This window comes from Budorcas taxicolor, chromosome 3, assembly GCF_023091745.1.
Source record: "Budorcas taxicolor isolate Tak-1 chromosome 3, Takin1.1, whole genome shotgun sequence".
NCBI lineage: Eukaryota > Metazoa > Chordata > Mammalia > Artiodactyla > Bovidae > Budorcas > Budorcas taxicolor.
The window spans coordinates 15,615,198-15,633,697 of record NC_068912.1 but is presented as its reverse complement, the minus strand read 5'-3'; the positions used below and the strand labels follow the sequence as shown (position 1 = coordinate 15,633,697).

Sequence of the window (18,500 nt, the reverse complement as noted above, 5' to 3'; positions counted from 1 at the left end):
CATTACATTTCAGAAAAAGTGAACTTCTAAGTTGTTCTAATATATGAAAAATTTCTGTATCCTAGTATGTGCCTTGGTACATGATATTCTACCTAACTGGAATGCCCTATTCCATCTTGCAGACTACTGTGAACCTCCAAAACCAAACTCTGCTATACTCCTGTGAATCACTTCTTACTCAATGATATAGTTAGTTGATAGCTCTTTGGGTTTTTAAAAATTCTCTATCAGAGGACTTATTAAGCTGTACTTTCCCAAGAGAATATGAAATTCTTAAAAGTAAGGAGTACTTTACTCCTCTGGCAAATAGTTTGGAACACAGAAAGCATTTAACAAGTGAGGAATCAAATGAGGAGTGAGTGTAGAAAATCATCAAGATTATTTTTAGATACATGCACAGTGCTCCCTTTCTTATTTTCAATTAACAAAAAAGGCACCATTAGAATACAAACTACAGAAATATAATCTAGAAAGGCAGAGAGGATAAAAGATCAGGGAAAATAATTAGCCCCCCAGAACATATCATGAGTACAGTGAACACAGAGGTACTTGTGATGAGATTTGTATTTGTGTATATTACATTTGTATTGGGTTTTTTTCCCTTGATATTCAAAGTATTATTTAAAACATAGAAGAATAACAGGTCTTTAAAGGATGTCAGCTGACAGGTACCACTACTTACTCTGTAGTTTTGTATACATCAGAATACAGCCCTGCTTTCTGATACTTCTTCTTTGGGGGACGTGGGGCCTTCTTTTCTCTTGGGATGAGAGAAAGCACAGGCTGCAAGGTACTTTCAGGTTCGGGAGGTTTGGCTGGGGTTTCAGGAGGACTGGGAATCTCAACTGCTGCTTCAGTAAAGCTAGAAAGAGAAGTTTAAAGATAATTTTATGGTGAATTTTTTTTTCCCTACAAATGATTACCTATTAAAAATAACATCACAGCAATTAAAAAAAAAAGAGAGAGATATGGGGACTTCCTTATCTGGTCATGGAGGAGTAACAGATACCAGATTTGTCCTCCTGATAGAAACTAACAGAAACACAGCAAACTACTATAAACCTGGAGAAAGTCAAACAATTATCAGACATTTTGTTCTGCAGCACTGTGATTCCTGAGAAAATTGGGGGAAAAAAAAGAAAGAAAGAAAGAAAGAGATAACCTGCTTTTATAAGAACAACTGAGGTAGAGGGAGTAGACCCAAAGCAGAGAATGGCCAACCGAAAGGGCTAAGAGAGATCAGACTGTGGAGGGACTGAGACAGAATTCATGAGGCAGAGTACTGGAGTGGAGAGAGTAAAGGAGAAAAACAACTTCAGAAATCTGTGTAAGGGTCTTCTTTAGTACACTATCTATCAGTACTAGGTTTGTATATGTGCAAGGTGAAATTCCATAAGGCTGGACAAAGAACCACCAGAATATTACAACCCAAACAATTTCCAGAGCTCACACATGATGACAGATACTCAGAATCCACTAGGGAGAGTGAAAGACACTGCCCAACACTGTGGGCATTCAATAGAGATCCCAGAAGATAACATTCTCCATCTTTGTATGACAACTATCTCTGGAGTAAAAGCCTGTCCTAATAAAGCTTAAAAATTATCTTCAAAAGAATCCAAAGCTATCCACGAGTAGTTTAACTGACGACCAAAATAAAATCAAACCTATAAAAAAGAACAAAAACAGACACACAATAATGTGATATTTATAATATTCAAAAATTCAAAAAAAAAAAGCGATGACCAAAATTTTCTAAATTTGATAAAAAGAGCCCAAAGTTCCAAGAAGTTAAACAAACCATAAGCAATATAAGCTAAAACAAGTATGGTGTATCATAATAAACTTGTCGGAAAGTATTGACGAAGAAAATAAAAGGAGTAAGAGAAAAAATACACAGTCTATATACAGGAGTACAAAAATAAGAATGAATGCAGATTTCATGTCTCAAATAATGCAAGCTAGAAGGCAATGAAAAAACATCTTTAATTGCTGAAAGGAGGGGAAGGGGGGAGCCTGTCAAAAGAGAATTTTAAATCAATCAAAAACACCTCTAAAAATTAAGGTGAATACAGTTCGAGGTAAGGATGATTAGACATTTCTACCTATCCTCCCATTAAGCCAAACGAAAATCCTTGGAAATTAAAAAATAAACATAAGCATACAGACTGGCTGGGCCTCTTGGGACCAAAGCAATGACACATCAGGGAATTTTCTAGATTTTCTTTTTGCCTCTCACTTAGTGCAAGGCTGAATAGTTTCCATAATATAAAGGGTAAGACAAATGTCTGCTATCATCATTTAAATATAACATCAGAGTTAAAGGTCCTAGATGATGAAAATGGACAATAAAAAGAAAAACATCTGGAAGTATGAGTCCTCCAACATTGTTCTTTTCTTTAAGATTGTTTTGGCTATTTGGACTCCCTTGAGATTCCTCATGAATTTTAGGATGGATTTTTCTATTTCACACAAAACATTATTGGGATTTTGACAGAGACTGCACTGAATCTGTAGATCGCTTTGGGTAGCACTGATATCTTGTCTTTCAACCCCCAAACACAGGCTGACTTTTCTTTTTCTTGCCTAACTGCTCTGGCTAGGAATTTCAACACAATGTTGAAGTGGGCCTTCTTTCTTTGGGGGCTTCCAACATAGTTCAGTTGGTAAAGAATCCACCTGCAATGCAGGAGACCCCAGTTCCATTCCTGGGTTGAGAAGATCTGCTGGAGAAGGAATAGGCTACCCACTCCAGTATTCTTGGGTTTCCCTTGTGGCTCAGGTGGTAAAGAGGCTGCCTGCAATGGAGGAGACCTGGGTTTGATCCCTGGGTTGCAAAGATCCCCTGGAGAAGGGAAAGGCTATCCACTCCACTATTCTGGCCTGGAGAATTCCATGGACTGTATAGTCCATGCGATGGCAAAGAGTCGGACATGACTGAGTGACTTTCACTTCACTTCCTTTCCTAGTTATCAGTAACAGTGGAAAAGCTCTGTCTTTTACCACCAAAGTTGTCAGCTTTGGGTTTTTTACATACAGCTTTTATTAGGTTGAGGTAGTTTCTTTTTATTCCTAGATTTCTAGGTTTATAATCATGAACACAATAGATTTTTGTAAAAAAAAACCTTTATGCATTTATTGCTATGACCATGTGATGTTTCTTTTTATTCATTAATGTAACGAATCACATTAATTGATTTTTGAATGTTGAACAAGTTTTATATATCTGGGAGAAATCTTACTTGGTCATGAGACAGACGGGTAGATTTCATATTTTATTATTTATGTCTTCCTATTCTCCTTATCAGACAGATTCATTTTTACTTCTTTCATCTTACCTTATGCTTCTTCCTTCATTCAAAAATGTTATCTGCTTCCTTGCTTACATGTGTCTACATACGTTCTGCTGCTGCTGCTAAGTCGCTTCAGTCGTGTCCGACTCTGTGCAATCCCATAGACGGCAGCCCACCAGGCTCCGCTGTCCCTGGATTCTCCAGGCAAGAACACTGGAGTGGGTTGCCGTTTCCGTCTCCAATGCATGTGAAAGTGAAGTCGCTCAGTCGTGTCCGACTCTTCGCGACCCCATGGACAGCAGCCTACCAGGCTCCTCCATCCATGGGATTTTCCAGGCAAGAGTACTGGAGTGGGGTGCCATTGCCTTCTCCGATATACATTCTACATATATAAATTCTTCAAGTGGCATGTTTCTCCAAGTTCTATCTATAGACCAACTATATCAGACTCACTTTGGGGGGATAATAATGGAAATGAAAATACATACTAATAGACTTTTAAAAATTCTTAGTAAGGAGTTCTAGGATGAACACCTCCTAACCTTACTGGTCCCTAGCACCCCATACTGGGCACTCTCATTAGTGCCCTTCTCATTCCATGAGGGCTTTGACAAATTAGGTTGGGTTGATATTCTCTTTCCCTCATCCCATAACCCAAGTCTTCACATCATTAAGGCTCCAATATCCAGCTCAGGATCATCATGGTTTCCACATCCCAGATGGATACTTACTTAATGGCTTTAAGACTGACTTCTTCAGGAAAGAGAAGAGAAAGAAGATAGGTAAGGTATTTGAAAATATGGCTTTATGGGAATTCCTTGGCAGTCCAGTGAGGCTCTGGACTTGGCACTGAGGCTCCCTTGGTCTGGTTAAGGTTTAATCCTTGATGGGGAAACTAAGATCACACAAGCAGCATAGCATGGCCAAAAAATTAAAATAAAATAAAATAAAATATGGTTTTATGATATATTTATCTACAGTAACACAATATGTTATTTATTTTTCATGGGTTTTTTTGCTTTATAAAAACAGTATCAGTTAGTATATAATTTTCAGGGTCTTGTTTCACGTAAAATCTTGTTTCTAAGACTCATTTATTGTCATTACACTTCAGTTATAATTCATTAATTTTTATTACCACATCATAGTCCATTGCATAAAAAAGTACTATATACTTATTCCTTTTCCTGTCAACCAGGGATATTTCCAGTTTCTATATATTATAATAAATCTTGCTACACCTTTACAAAAAATGCATTCTGGTGATAGCTGGGCAAGCGTTTTTCTAAGTTATATAAAAGGTAATTGCTAGATTATACTGGGTTGATTTGAAACACTCTTATCGTTACATATTCTGGATTCCAAAACTTTTAAATTATGTTATAAATTTCCTCTCCAAGTCTGTAGAAAGTATTTGTACATTAATGTGGATGATGTCCGACAAACAAATTCTTAATTTTAATATAATACAGTATTATAAGTGTTTACCTGTATGCTTACTGCTTTTGATATCTTGTTTATGAAATCCTTTCAAACAAAGGTCATTAAGTTTTCTTCATTCTGTATTAGAAGGTTTATCTTTTATGCTATGTATTTATTTAACCAACTGGGAACTGATTTTTACACATGGATTAAGACAGAATGCAGGATTTCCTGGTGGTCCAGTTGTTGAGAATCCGCCTGCCAATGCAGGGGACATGGGTTCAATCCCTGATCCAGGAAGATTTCACACGTCCCAGGACAACTTAAGTCCATGCAACACAACTACTGAGCACGCGGTCTAGAGCCCACACGCTTCAACTACTGAAGCCTGCACGCCCGCGAGCCTGTGCTCTGTAACCAGAGAAGCCAATGGAGTGAGAAGCCTGCACACTGCACTGGAGAGTAGCTGCCGCTCATCACGACGACAGAAAACCCACGTGCAGCAACACCCAAAATTAAACAATTACCTAAAAAAAAGGGCAGAATCCAATTTCATTCCCATTCTTATGCAATATAAAATCTGGGGGCACACAACATTGTCAAGCAACTATACTTCAATAAAAAAGTATAAATAATAAAAATAAAAACTTTTGGGGCACCATTTATTGAATATTGTTTTCTTTATTTATTGATATGTAGGGTTACCTCTGTCATATGAGCAAGCTTGCATGCATGGATCTTGTTTCTCTTACCTAGTTCTATACTCAGTTCCATGCTAGCTCAACACTACTGTTTAGTTGCTAAGCTGTGTCCGACTCTTTGTGACCCCATGGATGTAGCCCACCAGGCTCCTCTGTCCTTGGGATTTCCCAGTCAAGAATATTGGAGTGGGTTGGCATTTCCTTCTCCAGTGGATCTTCTCAACTCAAAGACTGAACCAGAGTTACCTGCATCTCCTGCTTTGCAGGCAGATTCTTTACCACTGAGCAACCAGGGATGCCCCTGGCTCAATAAACCATAGCTTAAAATTAAGACTTAGGGAAAATCAGGTGTTTTATTTCACTCCTAGGTATATACCCTAGAGAAATTAGTATCCTATCCAGCAGTGAACATTACAGGAATGTTAAGAGCAATATTTTTGGATAATAGTGTCAAGCTGAAAATAACTCAACAGTAAAACAGAAAACTCTACCTTTTGTTTTGCATCAACATGGATAGATCTAGAGATTATCATACTCAATGAAGTAAGTAAGAGAAAGACAAATACCATGATATCACTTATACATGGAGTCTAAAATATGACACAAATGAACCTATCTACGAAATAGAAAGATCCACAGACATAGAGAACACATTTGCGGTTGCCAAGAGGGAGAAGGGGTGGAAAAGGGAAGGACTGGGAGTCTGGGATTAGCAAATACAAACTAGTATATATAGCATGGATAAATAACAAGGTCCTACTGTATACCACAGGGAACTATATTCAATATCCTGTGATAAAACAATATGGAAAAGAAGATGAGAAAGAATACATATATATACACACACATATATATATATACCCACACACACATATATATGTATAACTGAGTCACTTTGCTGTACAGCAGAAATTGATGGATCATCTATATTTTAATAATTTAAAGAAAACATGTATTACACACAGACAATGGATAACACATAACAACAAAAAAGAGGTAACTACAACTACATGCAAAAACAGAGATGTTTTTACATTTATATGTTGAGCAAAAAAGGTGTGGCACAAAAGCATATATTCTATGCAATTCCATTTCAGTGAAGTTCAGGGAGGATAAACTAAACTATCAATGTATTGTCTAGCATTGAATACTTAAATGGTATAAAAAAAGGTATAAATCAGGAGACTGATTATAGCAAGGAAGTGGCGTATGACTGGGAAAGAACATGAAATATTACCAATGTTCTTCCTATATATTCACCCATTCTATATCTAAAACTGAGTTTTATAATTTTCTACGTATAAAGTTCTTACAGTAGTCATATTTTAATCTCTCATATATAGTTTAACTCCTTTTTACTTCCTAATTTTATTATTCCCTTTTTCTTTCCTTAGTGATCCACCTTACCAGAAGTTTATATATTTTATCATTAGTATTACTAATGTTGGTCTTCAGTGATTCACTCTACTATAACTTAGTTTTATTTTGTTAATTTAATGTATATGTTTTATCTCTGTCCATCACATTTTGGGAATTATTCTCATTTTTCTGATTTCTTAACTGGACTCTTTGTAAACAAGCAGGAGCTTGTGGGGCTTTCCCAGGACAGACCGCTCCCTTATATCCTCTGCTTTAGTTTTCTCTAAACTTAACATCGAAAATAGCATCTGATGCACATTTCCTAAAGTTGTTTTACAGATGGTCAAACGACCAGCAAATGAAAATTAACTACGTGATGATCCTGAACACCACAGACCTAAGGACTGATGATGTAACCTCTGTGACATCACCCTGTTACCTCATCATCAACCATTCAGAGATCTGTGCATGAGCTGATCATATATCTGGGATGCTCTTCCCTCACCTTGTCTTTAAAAATGTTCTCCTAACACCCATCAGGGAGTTCAGGCTTTTTAAGCACTAGTTGTCCTAACTTCTTGCTTGGCACCCTATAATAAATACTACACTTTCCTTCACCACAACCCACTGTCAGTAGTTTGGCTTTACTGTGTAAAGGCAATCAGATACCAGTTTTGTTCAGTAATATCTTCATTCATAAATCTTTAGCATTCTTGAAAATAAGCATTACTGGCTATAAATATCCCTCTAGGTACCTCTTTTGCTACATTTCAAAGTTTCAATATGTAGCACAGTATTTATTCATTTCTAAATATTTTTAATATTTTAATTAAAAAAACTACAAAAATCCACTGAGAATATAACTTATAGAAACTACATATTATATGCAATCTTGATAAATAACTGGTAATAAACACAGCACTAACTCATACCTTATACAAGAGTAAATTTCAACTGATTTAAGACTTGTATGTAAAAAAGTAATATATAATCCTTTGAAGGAGAATACTTAAATTATTATATATTCTTAGCATGCAGTAACATACTATATATACTAAATTACAAGATCTTCAAGATATATAAATAGTTATCATTTACACAGAACAGCCTTGTATATGCACATATTTGTAAATGCATCAAGAAGAGTAAAAAAATACACAATATACTGTTAATAGTCTATTGATGAAAAGAACAGGATTTGAGAAGAAAAGAGATTATGTGAAAAGATAATTTAAACTCTTGAATCAGTATACTTCTAGTTTCAGGAAAAAAATTCAAATCTCTATAAGAAAGTATTTTTTATAAATATATGCATAGAGAGCTACAAAAAAACCCTATGTAAACAGTGGTCTCCTGGTTAAAACTCTGCACTTTCACTGCAGGGGGCACAGGTTTGATAACATATGCTACATGCTGCTGCTGCTGCTGCTGCTAAGTCGCTTCAGTCATGTCTGACTCTGTGCGACCCCATAGACGGCAGCCCATGAGGCTCCCCCGTCCCTGGGATTCTCCAGGCAAGAACACTGGAGTGGTTGCCATTTCCTTCTCCAATGCATGAAAGCGAAAAGTGAAAGTGAAGTCGCTCAGTCGCGTCCGACTCTTAGCGACCCCATGGACTGTGGCCCACCAGACTCCTCCGTCTATGGGATTTTCCAGGCAAGAGTGCTGGACTTGGGTGCCACTGCCTTCTCCGATACGCTACATGGCAAGACCAAAAAACAAAACAAATAATCTTTAGGGAAAGAATCTGATTGGATATATAACAAAAGGATTAAATGATCTTTCCAGGGGGTGATTCTGACTTTCTGCCCTATACCTTTTGGGAAAAAATAAAATATAAAAAAGAAACCATTAAAAAACAATCTAACATGCACGAAGACTTAAAAAATATATTTGATGACAGGGACGACAAGTTTAGAACACAGAGAAGATAAGATAGTTTGACAGTAAAAATAATTCCGCTCACATAGTTATACAACATAATGTTTCTGGGTCTTGATTTCCTCATCTGTATAGTGAGGGCCTTGGCTAGACTGTTCCATTTCCCCTTTCTTATTAATTATTCATAATTTTGACAACCAGAAGAACAAACACTTCGAACAGAACAGGTCTTACCTAGTGAAAGGTTACTAGATCAACTGAACAATTCAGCTGCAAAGATATGTTACATTTGCACATAAGCTAGTTTCCTCGACACAAATAAACCGTTAAATGAGGAATTACCTTTGAGCATTCTCCTCCTCTTCTTCCTCTGGGAATGGCTTCTGCTTTTTCTTGGTCTGTTCTTCCAATAGCCAACTTTTCCTCTTCAATCCCTTTTTATGGTCTGGATTCAGGTTTACACTCTGAACAACAGCTTCAATAACATCCGTAACTGTATCAGGACCAAGGTGCAGTGCTGTTCCTTCTTCGCCTTCATTTAATTCTGAACCAACAAATTGGGCAGCTTGGAATGCTTGCATTGATACCACAGCCTGGAGAGGACATTTCCGAGGTCGACCTGGTCTGCGTTTAACAAAGTTATTCCCTGTCCTGGCCTGTCTTTGAAGTTTTTTGGCTTTTAAAATTTTATTGACATGGTCCAGGTTTTTCTTGGTGGCCAAGATTTTGTCATAATTGCACATTTTCCGAGCTTGGCGCTGCATAGCTTCTACTACACTTCTCTTAATATGATGGGGGGAATGGCTGCTTGGCAACTTTTCAGAAAGGAGTGAGATGCTACTACTGCAAGAGTCACTGGGGACTGCAGGCACTAGGAGGCTGTCTGGTTTTCCTAGGGTTCGCTCCTTGCTGAGGCTGCGAACTGGACTGGAGGAAGGTGGCACAGAAGCAGATGCAATCACAGCATCAATATTTTTCTCCAGGGGCTCTTGGTCCTCATGTTGTACCATTCGCTGCAGCAGACTATCCACAGAGTCATCCCCAGAAGAAACCAATCTTGGACTTCGAGAGGGAACTCCATTCACTAAATAAGACAACAAATCACACGTGATAAAAACTGAACACAACTAGTTACTCAAAAAGATAAAAGGTAAGGAATACCACTGTATTACTCACAGCAAGATTAAGAATCATAATATCATATGCATTTGTCTTTCACGGGCAAGTTGTTTCCTGAATAAGGAACATTACAATAACCACAGTAAATTCAAAGTTGGCCCATGGTTCCCTAATAATACATGCGTAAAAAAAAAATTCTTACTCTGAGATGAGGAGCAGAGATTCTTTCTTTACTACTACTACTTTGGCTGCACCGAGTCTTTAATGCGGTCCTCAGGCATTTCACTAGTTGCGGTACACAGGTTTAGTTAGATCTCCATGGCATGTGGGATCTTAGTTCCCCAACCAGGGATTGAACCCAGGTCCCCTGCATTGGAAGGTGGATTCCTAACCTCTGGACCACCAGGGAAGTCCCTAGAATTTATTTCTTTAAAAATAAGAGTTCAGTTAAGAGATCTGACAGCTAAGTATTAAATAAAGAACTAAACTTTAAATACACATGATGTTTCTATAATATAACAGTGTGTGCTCAATTGTGTCTAAGCTCTTTGCGACCCCATGGACTACAGCCCGTCAGGCTCCTCTGTCCATGGGATTTTCCAGGCAAGAATACTGGAGTGGGTTGCCAATTACGCATCGACAGGATGGATCTTCTTGACCCAGGGATTGAACATGAGACTCTTGTGCCTCTTGCATTGGCAGGTGGATTCTTTACCATTAGCGCCACCTAGGTAGTTCAGTGCTTTTTCTGACAATGTTTTAAAAGTGCAAAGGAATAAAAGAAATTGTCTTCTTGGGAAAAGTTTTAAAATTACGATAGAAAACACCTTTATAAACTATTTCAGAAAGAATCCATGTTGATGGTAAGATTTGAAAACAAGTTGTCTTACCTATAAAATAAGCTTATGGTCACCAAAGTAGGGAGGAGGAATAAATTAGGAGTTTGGGATTACCAGATTAACTAAATCACTTTGTTGTAGTCTGAAACTAATGGAACATGGTAAATCAAATATACTTCAATAAAAAGCAAAAACAAAAAACAAATGGTGTTAGATAAACTTTACCTTAATGACCCCAATGATTTGGTGGTATTTGTTTGGTGCCTATAGTAACTTTTTAAGACTATAAATAATGTGGGACATTTTCAACTTCCTCTGGCAAGCTATATTAGTTTTATAATGTTATAAAAATAATAGGTCACTTCCCAAGATGCCTTGTTTACTATAAATGATCACTGGTTATACTTCTTCAAAGTTAATCAATGGATTCCTAATCTATATGACTTTAAAATGTGATACCATTTGTTATTCCTTTACAAATTCTAGCCATTCTAGATTACAATCTCATCAGACTACAAGGAATTTTTTCTCAAATTACCAACATCTTCCTTCAAATATATCCAATTGTCTTGTTTAAATTCAGTATTTTTAAAATTTCAAACTTTTAGCTGTATTTTTTCTTTCTTAGAAAACTTTTTATTTTCTATTGGGTTACAGCCGATTAACATTAGTTTTAGCTAAACGGTAAAGGGACACAGTCATACATATATGAGTATCCATTCTCCCCCAAACTCCCCACCCATCCACACACCCACAAAACTTTAAGCAGAGTTAGTTCCATGTGCTATACGGGCCTCCCTCATGGCTCAGATGATAAAGAATCTGCTTGCAAAACAGGAGACCCAAGTTTGATCCCTGGGTTGGGAAGATTCCTTGGAGAAAGACATGGCAACTCATTCCAGTATTCTTGCCTGGAGAATGCCATGGACAGAGAAGCCTGGCAAGCAAGTCCATGGGGTTGCAAAGAGCTGGACACAACTGAGCAACTAACACTCACTGACTCACTCATTTGTTCACTATACAGTAGGTCCTTGTTGGTCATCCATTTAAAATACAGCCGTGTGTGTCCATTCTAAACTCCCAAATTATCTCTTTCCCCAGTTGTAAGCCCCCCAACCATAAGTTCCTTCTCTATGTCTGTGAGTTCTGTTAAGTTAATTTCTTACAATCATTTCTTTTAAGATTTCATATATAAAGAATGTCATATGATAATTCTCCTTCTGACCTAACTTCTCTCTGTACGACAACCTCTAGGTTCATCCATGTTGCTGCAAATGACATTATTTCATTCTCTGTAATGGTTGAGTGTTATTCCATTGTATATAAGTACATCTTCTTCATCCATTTCTCTGTTGGTGGACATTTAGATTGCTTCCATGTCTTGGTTACTGTAAACAGTGCTGCAATGAACACTGGAGTGTGTGTATCCTTCTGGACAATGTTTTTCTCTGGGTATATGACCGGAAGAGAGATTCCAGGGTCACAGCGTAGTTTTATTTTTAGTTTCTTAAGGAACCTCCATACCATTCTCCACAGTGGCTGTACCAATTTTCATTTCTAGCAACATTACAGGTGGGTTCCCTTCTCTCCAGACTGTCTCCAGCATTTGTTGTCTATAGATTTTTTTGATGATGGTAGTTCTGACTGCTGTAGTTTTGATTTGTATTTCTCTAATACTTAGGGATGTTGAGCACCTTTCCATGTGCCTCTTGGCCATGTGTATGTCTTCTTTAAAAAAATGTCTATTTACGTCTCTTTAAATATTTTCTTGGGTCCTTTCTCTCTTCTCCTTCAAGGACCCCTATAATGCAAATGTTGGTGAACTTAATTTTGTCACAGAGGTCTCTTAGGCTATCTTCATTTCTCTTTATTCCTTTTCTTATATTCTGTTTTGTGGCACTGATTTCTACCATTCTGTCTTCCAGGTCACTTATTTGTTTTTCTGCTTCAATTATTCTGTTATTGATTCCCTCCTGTGTATTATTCATCTCTGTTTGTTCTATAGTTCTTCCAGGTCTTTGTTAAACATTTCTTCTCCTTTTTTCCCTCAAAGGTCCTGGATCATCTCCATTATCATTATTCTGACTCCTTTTCTGGAAGGGTTGCCTATCTTCACTTCATTTAGCTGTTTTTCTAGGGTTTTATCTTGGTCCTTTGTCTGGGACAAAATTCTCTGCCTTTTCATTTTAACTTTCTGTAACTGTGGTTTTTGTCTTGGAGGTTGCTGGATTCAGTTCTTCTTGCTCCGTCTGACTGCACTCTATCTGGTGGATGAGACGATCTAAGAGCTTTGGGGAAGCTTCCTACTTTCAGCTATATTTTATATCACCACTCTTTAAAACTGTTTTTATGATAATATACTTTGATTACCTTCCAATTACTTGTGACTGAATTAACTTTAGAGACCCTCAATCCCTAATACTTGTCATTTACCTTTTAGACATACTTTCCCGGAAAATGCTTATTCTTATAGCTTCAAAGTAATCCTCCTGATTACTTTTCTCAGTAAATGATACCATAAAGCCAACTATTCAAGACTATATATACTGAGAACCAATCATGTGGCTGGAATCATTTGATCTACGCTCACACAAAATCATCTAATTTATTCTCCCCACAAGCCATAAACTTTTGTCTTATGTTAGTTTGATTTCTTGGCCCTATCTACTTTTCTTAATACTAGTACAACTCAAGACCAAGCTAATCTTATCTCTCTGCCCTAAACTGCTTGCAGGGCTAATTAAAATATGTATACAACTCCTCTGATGCTTCTCATACCAAGTGAGAGTATCTAATTCCCCTCCCATGAATATGAGCTACCCTTAGTGAGTTGCTTCTAGCAAAAAGAATCTGATGGAAATATGAATGTGGTGATTTCTAAGGTTATGCTAGAAAAGGAAACACTGCTTTCACCTGGATTTCTCTCAGGACACATGGCTTTGGAACCCAGCTTCCACACTGCAAGAAAGTGTAAGAATAAATCCTAGGTTTAAAATCCTGAAAATTATTTTTGTCTCCTCTTTCCTATCATCAACTGCCCAGAAATACCAAAGGTTTTTAATTCTTAAGAATAAATTTAAAACAGAATCTTAAAATGGGTATACTGTTTGGAATTTCATTCCTCAGCCACTCACCTAGTGCTACCTCACACCTTACTTTCTAAACTGATTCTATCTTACCAAATTCTAGTCTGCCAAATCTCTGTTGTTGTTGTTTTTTTCCCTTAATTTTTCTTAATTTATTTTTGGTTGTGCTGAGTCTTAGTTACTTTTCAAGGGCTTTCTCTAGTTGTGGCAAGAGGGAGCTACTCTTCGTTACAGTGCTCAGCCTTCTCATTGCCATGGTTTCTCTTATTGCAAGACACAACCTTTAGAAGCTGGGCTTCAGAAGTTGCAGCATGTGAACTCAGTACTTGTGACTTGTGGGTTCCAGAGCATGAGTCCAGTAGTAGTGGTGCATGGGTTTAAATACCTTGTGAAATGTGGAATCTTCCTAAATCAGGAATTGAACCTTTGATTCCTGCATTTGCAGATGGATTCAGGGAAATCCTTTTTGTTTGTTTCTTCATTTTTGCAGTCTGCTCCATCTAGGACATTATGCTGGGCATGCTACATTTTACTTCTGGCCACACTGTATGACATGCAGAATCATAGTTCTACAACAAGGGTGGCTGTAGACCATCATGGTTAACTGGGTCATAAGGATCTTTATCTTTCTGATCCCATGGACTGTAGCCCACTAGGCGCCTCTGTCCATGGAATTCTCCAGGCAAGAATACTGGAGTGGGTTGCCATTCCCTTCTCCAGGGGTCTTGCCAACCTTGGGATCGAACCTGGGTCTCCTGTACTGCAGGCAGATTCATTACCAACTGAGGTACCAGGGAAGCTTCTTTTAACTTTAGTCAATCTATTATGAATGGGTTGCCATGCCCTGCTCCAGGTGATCTTCCCAACCCAGGGATCAAACCCACATCTCCCACATTGCAGGTGGATTCTTTACCATCTGAGTCACAAGCAGAGCCTTCTGGCTCATGAAGTATTTTCATGTACTTCACTGCAACTCATAAGCAGTCTTTTGAAATGATGCTATTCAAAAAATTTCCCCATTATTTTTATAGGGTACCTTCACTGGTTTGTTATTAAAAAATTTTACTGAGATATAATTGACATAGGACATATATTAGTTCTACATGTACAACAATAATAATGATTTGGTATTTGTATATACTGCAAAATGATCACCATTACCATGCATAGTTACAAATTCTTTTTACTTCTGTGTGTTTTTTCATTTTCTTAATGTCTTTAGAAGAGCAAAAGTTTAAAAAGTTGATGAAGCTCATTTTTTTTTTTTTTTTTTTGCTTTAACAGTTCGTGCTTTTTATCCTACTTAAGAAATCTTTGAATATTCCAAGGTCATAAAGATTTCCTACTAAGTGTACTTCTGAAAGTTCTATAGTTGGGGAAACTACATACAGGTATATATTCTATTTCAAGTTAAATTCTACATATGGTATAAGGTCAATGATCTTTTTTTTCCGTAAGTATATCCAGCAGTTCCAACACCATTTGGTACAAAAGATGATCCCTGCTCCACAAAAATATAGTATATGTGCAGAAAATCAACTTAAAAAAATCTATGGGAGTGTCTATTTTTCTAGTGTCTATTCTGTTGCACTGAAAGATCTATATATCCTTTCACCAAAAACAGTCTTGCATAATTTATAGTACGTCTTTATAACAGTTAGTAGAAGTCTTCTAATTTTGTTCTCAAAAAGAGCATACATGTTTTACTTTTTAAGATATTTTATGTATCTATATAAATTATAGAGTTTGGAACTTTATATTTTAAAAAGCCAGCTGGAATTCTGATTGAGATCCCATTAAATCTATCAATTAATTTTGACAGAAGTGACATTGTAACAATACTGATTCCTTCAAACAAATGATTAATCTAGAATATGTTTAATCTTTTAGCCATTGTCAATAATGCATCATACTTTTTATCACATAGATCTTGTATATTTATAACTTTTAATACAATTGTAAATGGTATTTTGCTTACATTTCAATTACTAATTAGTCATTGCTGGTATACAGAAATACATTTTATGTTCAGCTTATATATCTTTCTTAAACTCATTTTCTAGGTGCAGTAGCTTTTTTCTGATAGACTTCTTAGAAATTTTCCTATGGATCAAATCATCTGTAAATAGAATTTTTTTCTTCTTCCTGTCTTACCTGTATGCCTTTTATTTCTAAGAATTGGGGTTTTTTGGGGGGCATTTTTAAAAAATTTATTTTTAATTGGAGAATAATTGCTGTACAATGTCGTGTTGGTTTCTGCCATACTTCAACATGAATCAGCCATATGTATACACATGTCCCTTCCCTCTTAAAACTCCCTCCTACCTTCCGCCATATCCCACCTTACTAGATTGTCACAGAGCACCAGGATGATCTCCCTACGCTATACTGCAACTTCCCATCAGCTATCTATTTTATATATGGTGTTCTATATATTTCAGTGATACTTTTTTTCAATTTGTCCCACTCTCCTTCCCCCTCTGTGTCCATAAGTATGTTCTTTATGTCTAAGTCTCTATTCCTGTCCTGTAAATAGGCTCATCAGTACCATTTTTCTAGATTCCATATATCTGCATTAATAAACGATATTTATTTCTCTCTGAATACACTGTGTCTAAGAGGCTCTCGGTTTATCCCCCTCACTAGAACTGACTCAAATTCACTGCTTTTTGTCTGAGTGATATCCACTGTATATATGTACCACATCTTTCTTATCCATTCATCTCTTGATGGGCATCTAGGTTGCTTCCATGTCCTGGTTATTGTAAACAGTGCTGAAATGGACACTGCGGGCATATCTGTCTTTCTCAATTATATATATATAACCTGTTTCAGTGTATATGTCCAGTAGTTGGTCATATGGTAGTTTTGTTCCTAGTTTGTAAGAAATCTGCATAATGTTCTCCGTATTGTCTGTATCAATCTACATTTCCACCAACAGGGCAAGAGGGTTCCCTTTTTTCTATATCCTCTCTAGCATTTATCGTTCGTAGATTTTTTGATGATGGCCAGCCATTCTGACTGGTGTGAGGGGATACCTCATTGTAGTTTTGATTTGCATTTCTCTAATGCAAGATGTTGAGTGTTTTTTCATGAGTTTATTAGCCATCTGAATGTCTTCTTTGGAGAAATGTCTGTTTAGGTCTTCTGTCCATTTTTTGATTGGGTTGTTTTCATGATGTTGAACTGCTTGTATACTCTGAAGATTAATTCTATGTCAGTTGCTTCATTCGCAATTATTTTCTCCCATTCTTACTGCTGTCTTTTCATCTTGTTTATGATTTTTTCTTAAAGTAATTATTGCTATATATGTCCCTACTGGCATTTTCTTAATTGTTTTGAGTTTGTTTTTGTAGGCTTTTTCCTTCTCTTGTGTTTCCTGTCTAGAGAAACATTTGTTGTACAGCTGGTTTGGTGGTGCTAAATTCTCCTTACTTTTGTTTGTCTGTAAAGCTTTTGATTTCTCCATCAGCTTTGAACGAGATCCTTGCTGGAACAGAGTAATCTTGGTTGTAGATTTTTCCTTTTCATTACTTTAAATATATCCTGCCATTCCCATCTGGCCTGTAGAGTTTCTGTTGAAAGATCAGCTATTAACTGTATGGGGTTTCCCCTGTATATCACTTGTTGCTTTTCCCTTGCTGCTTTTAATAGCTTTTCTTTGTGTTTAATTTTTGTTAGTTTGATTAATATGTGAAAGAATTGGTGCTTTTCTTTTAAAGTGGATGTCAGATTCTGTCAAATGTTTTTTCTTTAGGTACTTAGACAATTGTGATTTTATCACTTACTGTTAATTTCATAAGCGATTTTCTAATGTTAATCCAATCCTGTGTTTCTGGAATAAACTCACGTGGATGTGGTATGATATGCTAAACATTCAACATACTAGATTCAGTTTGATAACATTTTTTATCATTTGCATTCATGCATAGGAACAATACTAGTCTGTAGTTTTCTGGTAATGTGTGTGTTGCTTGCTTTCAGAATCAGGGTACTGGTGGCCTCATAAAATGCATTGGGAAAATGTTTCTTCTTTCTGGAATAGTTTTTGTATAATTAGTATTCTTCTTTTCTTTGAATGTTCATGATTAAAACTATTTGGGTTCTGAATTTTCATTGTAGAAAAGTTTTAAACTATAGGTTGAATTTGTTAAACAGATATGAGGCTATTTAGGCTATTTGTTCTTGAGTTTGTAAATGGTTTTTCTCTTTTTATCAAATTTATTGGCAAAAAAACTGTTCATCATGCTCCCTTATTATCCTCCTGTGGTATGTAGCAATTGCAGTGATATCCTTTCTTTCATTCTTGATACTGTTTCTTTTTTCTTAATCCTTTTGGCTAGAGTTCACATCTTTAAAAAAAATTTTTCAGATAAGGAATACACCTTCAGACACAGAAGTGCATGCAGAACACCAGCTACAAGAGTACCTGACCAAAGGAAAATATGCAGAACCATGCAAAACTCAGTAGGAGGAAGGAATGAGGGGGAATGTTAGTAGGACTGGAGGTGCCCTTGGTGTGTGGGGGAATTGAATCAGGGGTCTGATCCCCACATCAGGGCAACTGTCTGAGTCAGAGGAGAAACATTTAAGGCTGGGAGTGAATCAGCTCATCTGTGGCTGTTCTCATTCACACCTGTGGAATGAGACTCAGACAGTCCTTGCTGCAGCCATACATACCCTGGACAGGGAAGCAGGTCCCCTGGAAAGCGCAGCAGCTGGGAGCTAGAGTTTAGGGATTCTGGAGCAATCCCAGGGCGAGGGCTGCTGTTGACTGCGGAGAGACGGAGAGACGGTCGA

The 18,500-nt window shown here is 36.9% G+C and overlaps 1 protein-coding gene across 1 annotated transcript in view; it reads right to left on the bottom strand.

The window, feature by feature from the left end:
* ASH1L (ASH1 like histone lysine methyltransferase) overlaps positions 1 to 18,500 on the bottom strand; it is a 193,892-nt gene that overhangs the window by 98,656 nt on the left and 76,736 nt on the right. Inside the window, exons 5-6 of the mRNA XM_052636803.1 lie at positions 8,999 to 9,740; positions 683 to 862 (exon numbers count right to left, since the gene is read on the bottom strand). Coding sequence (XP_052492763.1) covers positions 683 to 862; positions 8,999 to 9,740 — 922 coding nt within the window. The remainder of the gene's footprint in view (positions 1 to 682; positions 863 to 8,998; positions 9,741 to 18,500) is intronic.